At 38.5% G+C, this 12,800-nt stretch overlaps 1 protein-coding gene across 1 annotated transcript in view; it reads right to left on the minus strand.

The window, feature by feature from the left end:
• Positions 1 to 12,800, minus strand: part of LOC135224493 (sorting nexin-16-like) — a gene marked incomplete in the record, with an annotated part of 163,804 nt that overhangs the window by 10,677 nt on the left and 140,327 nt on the right. Inside the window, 1 exon segment of the mRNA XM_064263504.1 lies at positions 11,046 to 11,102. Coding sequence (XP_064119574.1) covers positions 11,046 to 11,102 — 57 coding nt within the window.

Raw genomic sequence — 12,800 nt, forward strand, 5'->3', positions numbered from 1 at the left:
CAGTGTACTTACAGTTTCATTTTCAAGTCAAACAAACCATTAGTAGAAAACACAATATAAACAAAGCATACGAGATTGAAGCGGGCGAGAGCGATGACGAACACGTCCTTCACACCCGCGGCCGAAAGCAAAAGTGATTCTTCACCTCTCGGGCGCGCGCACGATCGGACAAGCAGTTAACTACCGTTCTCCCCTTGTTCGAAGCTTACGACCGTCCCAGCTGCCGCTAGTTACCTTCCTATTGTTAAAGGACCGAGGGTTTGTATTACGTATCGGAACAATGAGTTGTTTATGCCCTATTATCCATGCGAGGGGAGGAGGGAGGGTTTTGATCATGTAACTACTTGGTAATTATACATAAAATCTTGTTTTATTATAAAAATTTCATTTTTATGTATGCAACTTACCAAGTACGTAGTTACATAGCTGAATCCCATGGATATGCACATATCTTTTAAAATTTAATAAATATAAAATATATTTAAGAGAGCTGAACAGTTGATTAGTGCCTCTGAAAGTCGGGCATCTTAACTCATAGGGACGTGGCGGTATAGCCAAGGCTCGTCCTCTAAAAAGTGGGACCCATACAGCTAAGAAATGTCCGTGGCTAGCATGGTCAACCAAAGGATGCCCCTGCCCAGCGCGCAGTACCAAATAACATCATGTTACCAGAGCAAAAACATCTCACCTTCACCATAACCATAATATTCATACCCGACTATACACTTGACTGAAGGGTACTCCCAGTACATCCATAGTACCTCCAGGCTCCCCTAAAAACTCAAAAACCTTATTCAAGGCGAAGAGATAGGCTAGGAAGGTATGACTTCCTACACACCCTTACCCAATGCTGTGCCAGCCACTAAATACAGACCCAGGGTACTGCAATTTTCATAGACTGTTTCAATATCACGCAAGTAATGCAAGGTGAACACTGATTTACATTTCCAATACGTTGCTTGTATAATCGAGTCCAGAGAGAGATTGTGTTTAAACAAGAGGGAGGTTGCCACTACTCTCACCTCATGAGCTTTCACTAAGTTTATTAACCCTTTAACGCCAATTGGACATATTAAGCGTCGATATAAATTGTCTGTTGGGTGCCGATTGGACGTATGGTACGTCGATATAAAAAAGTTTTTTAAAAATTCACGGAAAAATAGTTATAGGCCTACTAGGCAAAAACTTTTTAATCACGTGCCTTGGGGGATGCTGGGAGCTCACGGATCAAGGCGTTGTTTTGCTTACAATCGTTGCAAGCGCGAATTTCTTTCTTATTGCACTAAAAAGTATCAGCGACACATCTCAGAAATTATTTAGTCACTTTGACATAATTTTTGCACCATTTTAAATTAGCCGTAACATGGAGTATTATATATGAAAATGTGCGCAATTTCATGTAGAATACAACAAAAAACAACTCATGGTTGTAGCTTTTACCAGTTTTGAAATATTTTTATATAAATAATGATAAGTGCCAAAATTTCAACCTTCGGTCAACTTTGACTCGAACGAAATGGTCGAAAAACGCAATTGTAAGCTAAAACTCTTATTTCAATCATTTACCTTAATTTTGCAACAAATTGGAAGTCTCTAGCACAATATTTCGATTATGGTGAATTTATGAAAAAAAACTTTTCCTTACGTCCACGCGGTAACTCTTCCGAAAAAATCATAAATTTTTTCGTCCGATTTCTGTAATGTTTGCACCATTTTAAATTAGCCATTACATAAAGTTTAGTTTATATATGGAAATGTGTGCAATTTCATGTAGAATACAACTAAAAACAAGCCATGGTTGTAGCTTTTATCAGTTTTGAAATATTTTCATATAAATAACGATAAGTGCCAAAATTTCAACCTTCGGTCAACTTTGACTCGACCGAAATAGTAAAAAACGCAATTGTAAGCTAAAACTCTTATATTCAAGTAATATTCAATCATATACCTTTATTTTGCAACAAATTGGAAGTCTCTAGCACAATATTTTGATTTATGGTAAATTTATGAAAAAAAAAATTTTTCCTTACATACGCGCGGTAATTTCCGAAAAAAATCAGAAATTTTTTCGTCCGATTGTCGTAATGTTTGCACCATTTTAAATTAGCCATTACATAAAGTTTTATATGTGAAAATGTGTGCAATTTCATGTAGAATACAACATAAAACAACCCATGGTTGTAGCTTTTATCAGTTTTGAAATATTTTCATATAAATAACGATAAATAGAAAAAATTCGTCCTTCGGTCAAATTTAACTCAACCTAAATAGGTGAAAACTGCAATTGTAAACTACAACACTTACAGTCGAGTAATATTCAATCAATTAACTTTATTTTGCAACAAACGGGAAATCTCTAGCACAATATTTTGATTTATGGTGAATTTTTGAAAACTACTTTTTTTTACGTCCGCGCGTTACAAATTCATGCATCATTTTGTGATAATATTTTCTCTGTGTTGCCTTGTTCGTTTTACAATGTGTTATATACCAAAATGATCGCAATTTAGTGTACAATACAACGGAAAAAATTTAACTTGTTAGCTTTAACCGTTTTGCTCACAGTGCGATTTGAATATAATTATATATGAAATTTTGTTTTCGCGCTATCATATATCCCATTATTTATATATGATAATGATATTTTTTTCCATTTCTGATGGTTGCATACTAAACTTCACGCAATGACAAAAAAAGGAGCCAAAAATGAACTCTAATCTAGAAAACTAAGCGTGCTGTGATTTTTTGAAAAAAACATTTTTTCCGCTTCGGCGCTCACTCCCAGACCCTGCCAGCATACGGGAGACGATTTTTATTATACCCCTTCGGCGTTAAAGGGTTAAGATCAGTTTCTTTTACTTGTGAATGAGCATTTACAATTACACTACGTAAGAAGAACACCAGGGCGTTTTTAGACATCGGGCGCGCAGGATTCCTTACCGAACACCATAAACGATCGGACAAGCCCCTAATTTTCTCTATTCTTTGTAAATAACATTTCTGAGCTCTGACCAGGCAGAGTAACCTCTCTTTTTCTTCCGGTCCTACCAAGTCCGTGAGGTTTCTGATATTGAATGAACAAGGCCACAGTTTCTTGCTAAAAACCCCAAGGTTAATGCACAAACCGCATTACCCCGTGCAAATCCTATTCTCTTGTCCATGGCATTTATTTCACTCACCCTTTTAGCTGTAGACAGTGCTACCAGGAATAGGGTCTTTCTTGTCAAATCTCTCAACGATGCTCTTTGCAACGGCTCACACGGAGTTTCTGACAGCCACTTAAGTACAGTAGTGCCTCAGGTTACGAAATTAATCCGTTCCAAAGCAGCCTTTGTATCCTGATTTTTTCGTATCTACAACTACGTTTTACATGTAAATTGCCTAATTCGTTCTAAGTACAACGAAGGTGAAATCGCTAGCACGAATTTACGCTAACAAACAAAATATATGTGAACGAACGAATTCCAGGTGTTTACAATAATGCTGCCGCAAAAAATGGTCAAGAACGCCTTTACATAGAGGCATGATGGGACAGATCCTGACCAATAGGAGAGCAGGATCTTATGGCGGTGACTAGCATCAGGAACCAATGGGAGAGCAGGAGGATGGTGGCGAGTCTACTGAGTTGGCGGCACGCCAGTTTTAAAATTGTTCTTGGCAGCTAGGGCAAATCTCGGACTTTACCCTTTTGCAACCTGAATTATTTTTGTACACAGAAGCAAAAAAATCTTCGTCTTTGCTTTCATAACCTGAATTTTTTATACGTAGGAACTTTCATTTGTCGAGGTTCCACTGTACTACATCTAGGTTCCCAGATAATACCTTTGAATCTTTGGGTTTTTCTATACCGAAGGATCTAATGAGATCTGCAAGATCTCTATTCGTCGATACTTCCAATCCTCTGTGCTTGAAAACAGACCCCAACATTGCCTTATAACCTTTGATAGTCGCAGTAGATAGATTCCTATCTGTTCTCAGATATAATAGAAAATCTGCTTTCTGTTATAGTTGTTTTAGAAGACGAAACATTATGTTCTTTACACCAGGCTCTCAACACAGTCCACTTTGCTGGTAGACTTTACTTGAGAATTCCCTTCTGCACTGAGCAATAGCTCTCGCCGCTTATCTTGAAAACCCATTCGCCCGTAAGAGTTGTCGGACAGTCTGTAAGCAGTTAGGGACAGAGCGTATAGTCCTTGATGGAACCTTCTGACATGGGGTGTCTGAGTAGATGTGTTCTCTGAGGAAGTAACCTTGGCCAATCCACTAGAGAATTTGTTGATGACTTCTCTCACCATCTTGAATGGAGGAAAGGCATACAAGTCCTTGTTCGACCAGTCCAAAAGCATTACATCCGTCGCTAATGCGTTCGGGTCCGGGGCTGGTGAACAGTAAAGGGGGAGACGATGGTTTCTTGCTGTGGCAAACAGATCTATCAGAGGGTTCCCCAAAGTTTCCACAATTCGAGGCATACCACTGGGTTCATCATCCATTCCGTGTGAAGTAATTGCCTCCTGCGGCTAAGTTCATCCTCGAGAACATTGAATTCTCCCTGAACGAACCTTGTATTGATGTGGTATGATTCCAATTCACCCATAACAGCAGGCTCCTTGCCATCTTGCAAAGAGAAAACAAGTGTGTCCCTCCTTGTTTCCTTATGTACAAGAGCGCTGTTGTACTGTCCGAATGTATCGCCACTACTTTGTTGCAAATTTCGTCCGCAAACATCAGCAATCTCCAGTGGATGGCAGTCAGTGCCTTCCGATTTATATGCCACTGTTTTTGTTGTGTATGTATTTCAAATGCCTGATACAGTAGTGCCTCAAGTTACGAAATTAATCCGTTCCGAAGTGGCCTTCGTAAACTGATTTTTTCGTATCTAGAACTACGTTTTATATGTAAATTGCCTAATTCATACCAAGCCCTACAAAAACACCACAGTAAATTTTATAATAAAGCTAAATTGATCTATAAACAATGAAATACAACAATTTGGACCATTCAATACTTAACCTAATCGTTACTGTACCTGTAAATAAAGTGTATTAGTGTACAGGGTACAAGAAATACTGTGTACATGTAAGTACGTATGTAGTAAGATGAGGAACCTTACCTTTCGAGTGAGGTGATGTCTGAAAGTGGCGACAGAAGGGGAGGACGAACGGCAGAAAACGTGAACACTTAACTTTACAAAACACATTAAAAAATGGCAGGAAACATTAACACTAAACTTTACGATACACATTAACAAATGGCAGAAAACATTAACACTTCTTGATTATCTCCATCTTTGTCTCCATAGAAAACATCCTCTTCTTTCCGTGAACTTCAGCAACATTCTTGGGACCTATGGCTAATAACGTAAGTCATTAAGTTCACACAACAAGATAAAGTAACTTACAGTACAATGAAAGCAAAATCACTAACACAAATTTACGTTAACAAACAAAATATATGTGGATGAACGAATTCCAGGTGTTTACGATAACGCTGCTGCAAAATACACAGAGGCATGATGGGACAGATGCTGACCAACAGGAGAGCAGGATCTTACAGCGGTGACTAGCATCAGGAACCAATGGGAGAGTGGGAGGATGGTGGCGAGTCTACTGAGTTGGCGGCGCGCCAGTTTTAACATTGTTCTCGGCAGCCCAGGTGAATCTCGGACTTTACCCTTTCGCAACCTGAATTATTTTCGTACACAGAAGCAAAAAAATCTTCGTCTTTGCTTTCGTAACCTGAATTTTTCGAACGTAGGGACTTTCATATGTAGAGGTTCCACTGTACTTCCTTTTCCCCCAGAATCACTCCCCAACCTTGATCTGATGCGTCAGAAAAGAACACTAGGTTGGGGCTCAGCGGGAGGAGGGATCTCCCTTCAGCAAATCTCTCTTAACTTCCACCATTGCAGGTCCTCCTTTATTTCTTGTGTGATATGGAACATAAAAGAGTCCGGAAACTTCTTTCTGTTCCAGTTCGCCCTGAGGAAGAACTGTAGGTTCCTCATATGAAGTCTCCCTAGTGTCCCAAACTGTTCTATTAAGGATAGTGTGCCCAAAAGACTCATACATTCCTTTGCAGAGCATTCCTGGAGAACTAGAAATTTCTCTACCTTCTGTATGCACGACTCTATTCTTTGTGGGGATGGAAAAGCCCGAAAACTCAGAGTTGATCCTCATCCCCAAATAGACTAGTTCCCGACTGGGGAGTAACTGCGACTTTCATCTGTTTATTAAGAGTCCTAATTCCTGTGCTAAAGTCAGGGTTTTCTGAAGGTCCTCCGTGCACCTCTCCTTTGTTTCTGACAGGAGAAGCCAATCATCCAAGTAAAGGGATATCCATATCCCGACTAGATGTAACCATTTCGCAATGGGAGCTAGCACTTGGGTGAACACTTGTGGTGCAGTAGAAAGCCCAAAACACAGAGCTCTGAACCAGTAAATTTTGTTCCTGAAGACAAAATGCAGAAACCTCCTTGAGTTTTGGTGTATTGTTATGTGAAAATATGCGTCCTCCATATCGATGGAGATCATCCAATCCCCTTGACAGATTGATGAAAGAACACTGATTCATCTTCATCTTGAACTTTGTCTTCTGCACATATTGGTTCAGAGTGGTTACGTCGAATGCGGGTCTCCATCCCCCAAATGACTTGGGGCCATCGAACAGATGATGGTAAAAACCTGGGGTTAGTGGCTCTTCTACTAACTCTATTGCGTTCTTTTGCAAGAGGGATGAAACCTTTTCTGAAAGGGCGATGAATTTCTTTGAATTTTCTAAGCAAGCTGTCAACGCTATCAGAGAGCCTGATAACGGGGCTTTCTCTTGAACGGAATATCGTATCCTTCTCTTAAAACCTTTATGATTCAAGGTTCTGCCCCTCTTGCTTCCCATTCTTCCCAAAATTGATGGAGTCTCGCTCCTACTGGTGCATGTAGGACTGATACATTACTTCTTGGTCAAGGAGTTGGTTGTGGATTTTTTAATAGATCTAAGGGTGAAATGTGCTCTACCCCTTGATCTTGGGAAATATCTACCGAATCCCCTGCCCTGAAAGGGTTGTCCTCGGCTGGCTGGCGAGGGATGTACACTAGGAATATTTTCTCTAGTATGTTTAGTGGATTGCGAGAGATGATCATGTGTTGCTTTCTTCTGCAATTCGGAGGCAACTAACACTACTGTCTCCTCTGGAAACAGGTGCTGCTTATCCAAAGACAAATACAGTAAGGCAGACTTTTCAGTACGAGATACTCCCTTAGATGTAAAAGAACACCACAGTTCTCTCTTCTTTATGATGCCTAATATGAAGAGAGAGGCTAGTTCCGCGGATCTGTCTCTAATCCCCTTATCTAAACAGATCACTCCCAAAACGTCTGCAAAGGCTTCCTCATTCAACATGGAATAACTCTTGAGTTTACATCCCAAGGCTCTGACTGTCTAGTCCAGGAAACTAATAAGTTCAAATACCCTAAAGATATTTTTAATTAAGTGATCTAATTCTGACGCTGTAAACATGATCTTGGCTGAGTTGAAAACCAACCTTCTCGCCAAGTCAATAAGCACAGGGAAGTCTCCCTGGGCGGAGGCAGACACACCCAAAGAGAGAGCTTCTCTGGTTTTGTAACATAAATGTCTCCCCGTTGAAAGAAGAGGAGGGGAGCTGAAGTTAACTTTGCCTTGATCCCTCTTATCCTCAAGCCAAAGATTAATTTCCTTTTAACACTTTTCGAGCCAAAAAGGACAGTACTAGTTTGGGTAATTTCCTGGAGTCTTCCTGGTTGTCTCTCATGTAAGATGACACTGGCGATGTGGGAGTCACTGGCGAGAACAAATCCAAAAAATTTTCATTGAAGTAAAAACCAAGGCTTTGCATGCAGTGAGAGAAGATTCTATAACCTCCTCTTCTCCTCTCTCTTCTTCTTAGGCTGAAGAAATAGGTGATAAATTCTCTATAGGTTGGACCAGAGCACCACAGATTGAATAAAGCCCAAAATGCTGTCTAACTTGTTCTGGATGGGTGACAAAGAAAGATCGGGGGCAGCCATCACCTGAGATCCTGTCAGTAAGCCAGAAGCTGAAATTGATGACATAGACTGTCTGAGCGCTTCATACTAGTCCATCTGTGCACTTGGTTGCATGTATACCTGTGGATGCTCGAGCACCAATGGACATTCGGGCGCTAGTGGACACTCGGGTGCTCTTAGACGCTCGGGCTCTCTTGGACACTCGGACGCTAGCGGACGCTCGGGCGCTAGCGGACGCTCGGGCGCTAGCGGACACTCGGGAGCTAGTGGACATTCGGGCGCTAATGGACACTCGGTCGCAACTGTATTCCTGGGTGCCAATGGAGCTCGGGAGCCAAAGGTTGCTCTAGTGTCACTGCGGAAGTTCCGGGCGCCAATGGATGCTCAGGAGTCGGTGGGTTCTCATGCTCTGAACGCTGAACCTGTATCCCAGGAGTCTCGCGAATTACAGGAGAGACTGGTGAGAGCTTTACCTGTCCTTCAGCATTAGAAGTGTGGACAGGTGCTGATGACATCTCCGTTAGTCTACTCTTCCCCGTACTCTTCACCTCCGAAAGTCTGCCAGAGGAAGACTTTCTTGACAACGACTTAGACTTACAGGATGTGATCCTCATACTACAACGTCCCTCTCCTGCCGTATCCTGAGAGAATCTCTCTGGAGAGTCCCAAATACTACACAAAGGCTGTTCTTTTTGTAAAGGGCCAGCCTCTTTACAGGGGACTGGAGAGGGAGACAACTTACAAGCCCTCCTTTTCAATGAATGGGACTCGTCATGGAATCGCCACTGGCGCCTGGGAGAGGACTCCCCAGAGCTGGAAGCACTAGACAAAAGCGGTACTCCTTTAGAGACACCTTTCCAATGAGCTACCAGTATGCCTCCTTCCAGGTTCTAGGGAGTTTGACAGGGACCTTTGCCTAAGAGAATCAGTGGGCCGAACAGCCACCTCCTCCACAACACTTGCACTTGTACTCACTTCACCACTTACCTTGTCCATTAGGGTTTTCACGGACGCTCCTAATTTCTCTATTGCTTGGAGCATGATCGAAAATTTCTGATCTACTCTTGCCTCTAAATTGGCCACAGCATCAGGTACAGGTGTGAGGGAGCCAAGATTAGGACTGGGAATGACAGGTGGTGGGGAAGGTTCAGAAAGAGACAAATTATCATTAGACAATTCCTGACTAACTAAGCTTTTAGCTTTAGCTCTAGAAGCCACTTTTCTCTTTTTATCTCCCTCTAACTTGTTCGTGTAACTAGTCAAGATCTTCCTAGTTCTTTGATCCCAATTAATACATTCTCCACATGTTTGATCTGGCGTACAAGTCTCTCCCCTACAACCTGTGCAAACTGAATGTGGATCATCACAAACTTTAGCGATCCTAGTATTGCAGCTTTTACTGCAATACCTAATCCCACACGTACTAGTGTCTGACATTAAGTAGACCAATTCAAAACTAGTTAATTTCGGTGCAAAAATATTTAAAACTAATTGAATTCCTAAATAGCTAATTACCAAAAACAAAAGCTACCAATATTTTAAGAGTACAAGAAACAATTGATTTTTGTACGGTGTTGGTTCCTCACTCCCCCGATAGTGGGGGGGGGGGGGGGGAGGATCCCCTGACCAAAACAAACTAGTGCTACCACGAATTAAAAAAATTCTAGCTGCCAACGGTTTTAGACACTATAGCTATGTAACTAGGTACTTGGTAAGTTGCATACATAAAATATTGCATTTGTTCATCCACTAATAATTCATGACAAAGAGACAGATGGTCTAATTTTGAAGGATGATTATATGTACCAAAATAGCCAAGCAGTCTATTTTTGAAACATGCTCTAAATCATTCTAATACCATTCAAAGCTCATTCTACTGTAATCTGTGCAAAATCCACAAACAAAACCAATTACCTGTGATTCCATAACTTTCTGAATTTCCATATAGGTATATACAGTAACTATTTACAAGAATATTTACAATAATTCTGTCTTTTCTAGGGACAATTGAATTCCTTAGATGTAATAATGTAGAACCAAATTTGCTAATGACCAAAATTGGAACTTCATACATAAGAAGAAATAATGCGCAAAGCCACTAGTATGCCCAGAAAAACCTGACAATTCACTTTTATCAAATCTTAGTACAAGGCAAAAAATAGGTAAGTAACTTCTGAAACTAAAACTTCAACCTTGAATCCAAACAACCCCTCAAAAGCCATCTTGCATTGGATATACAAGACTCAACAATCAATGTATGACCCCCATTTCAACTTATGCAATGAAAGAGTGCTCTATATTTAAATATCATAATTATTACTGATCACATTGACTAGACCAATTACTAGTCACATTTCCCAACTCTCATATGACTTATCTTAAAGTAAAAACAGGAGCAATGTTTAAGAAGTTGGACAGTTGAGTAAGATGAAATCAAAGGAATGGATAAAAAGTCAAAGGCAGTAAGTAACGTAGCTGGAGCCAAAGGATGAATCAAAGTATCTTTGGTACCACCTACTGCAGTGTGACAAGGGGCAAACCATACTGTATTAAAAATTTATTAATGACGACCAATGAGAACTGTTGCCTAAAGTTTTATACCCATATTTACCACAGGTATTTAAAAAAGAGATAAAGTAATGAATATAAAGAAATAGTATATGTAAAATCTATAGCTATTTCCCATTTTCAACATTACTTTGAAAGATGATTTTCAAAACTATGCTAATCTATAAATATCCTTGTCTCTTTAAATTTTGTAAACATGTAAATACAACTCAAATGTTGAGCCACAAGTACTTCTTAATATCTAATTCACTTTATCTTGGGAATACTTCACATCAAAGGAAATCCTATGAAGTAAGTGCATCAACCCTAACCATGGAAAGTGAATTAGGTATTAAGGGGTAATTGTGAATCGATATTGCAAGAGTACTTATAAAGGTCTTATGTCAATTAGTAATACAACTACCATAAATACACATAGAGCAAACATGAAAAAATAAAGCCTTTGAATCTTACCTGATTGAAGATAATTGGCTAGAACTAGGGAAACCTCCGTTCAAGGTCTTCTCGCATCTGAAAATCACACTGAATCCTGATGATCTATTCACACAGTTACATATACTCAAGGTTATTCATGCATCAACACAACTCTAACTACTGCTACTAAAATGCTTGTCAGCTTTAAAAGCCAGTAAGAAGTAAATGAAAAAGACATAACTGGAATGATTAAAATAAACTTGAAGTGGCTTACCGGCTTAAAAATTAATTTCAGAAACATACAATCATTATTGTACCTCCAGGACAAATCTGATGTATATCTCAAATGTTTTTCATAACTAGGATTTAAATAACTGGGCATAGGTCATAATTCACGGAAAATTATCAAAATACACTAAAAAGATCAATTTACCTCATTTAAATTTACCAGTCACATCTTTTGAAAGTATTAGGCAGTACAATACTTCCATCTCAGAAGTGCCTAATGCAAGGAATATTATAAAACAAACATAAAATGAGTCTAAAGAAAATATCACAGAAATGATACAGCACTGTATATAGTTTTGGGTAATAATATATATCAGAATAGTTAATACAAAATATTAACCACAAACCACAATAAGACTACTTTACCAGATTAATTAAAAAAACAAGTATGTTTTATTTAGATAAGGTCTGATATTCATCCAGATATACTGAACCATGTTACTTCAATGTCTTCCTGTTTTAAAATAAGTTCAAACTATTTTCATTATTGAAAAAATAACAATTACTGATTAGGATATTGTCCAAACCACATAGTTAAATTCATAAGGCTGTATGAAAAATACTTTGGTTGAATGTCTTTATATGTATGTATATATATATATAAATATATATATATATATCTATATATGTATATATATATATATATATGAATAACTTGATCACGAAGTATATAAAACGTGATGCTATGTATAAATAAAGGTTTTTTTGCCATGAAGGAAAAAAATGAAAAAACGAAAAAACGAGTTTGGCCGAGTACTTTCGGTCCTATTCGGATTCTTTACTGAGGCATACTCAGTAAAGGGTCCGAATAGGACCGAAAGTACTCGGCCAAACTCGTTTTTTCATTTTTTTCCTTCGTGGCAAAAAAAACCTTTATTTATATATATATATATATATATATAATATATATAATATATATATATATATATATATATATATATATATATATATATATATATATATATATATATATATATGCAAAATAAAAACACTGTATTGTGCTTCTAAGAACTGTGGATCCTTCTATTGATATATATATATATATATATATATATATATATATATATATATATATATATATATATATATATGTATATGTATGTATATCTGTATGTATGTAGTATGTATGTATATATATATATATATATATATATATATATATATATATATATATATATATATATATATTGCTACGTCTATAGAACGCCTCGCCTTCCCAGCAGAGTTTTAGTGATATTTAATTATAAAAGTAGCAGCCATGCCTTCTCCTAAGGTAACTGTTGTTGGGAGAGTGGGTATGTCGTAGGGAAGATATTTCCGGTCTGACGGAAGCTTAGGGTAAGAGAGGCAAGTCACACGAGTAGCTAGGCTTCGAGATGGAGTTTTAGGGACTTCTACAATAAAGGACCTATTTCTGGGCTCAGCTCGTGTCGCTGCGGCGCATATCCTTTAAATCTATTATTTCTAGGGTAAATGTACTAACACATACCAGAGAATAAATAAAAT

The sequence above is a fragment of the Macrobrachium nipponense genome, chromosome 12 (assembly GCF_015104395.2).
Source record: "Macrobrachium nipponense isolate FS-2020 chromosome 12, ASM1510439v2, whole genome shotgun sequence".
NCBI lineage: Eukaryota > Metazoa > Arthropoda > Malacostraca > Decapoda > Palaemonidae > Macrobrachium > Macrobrachium nipponense.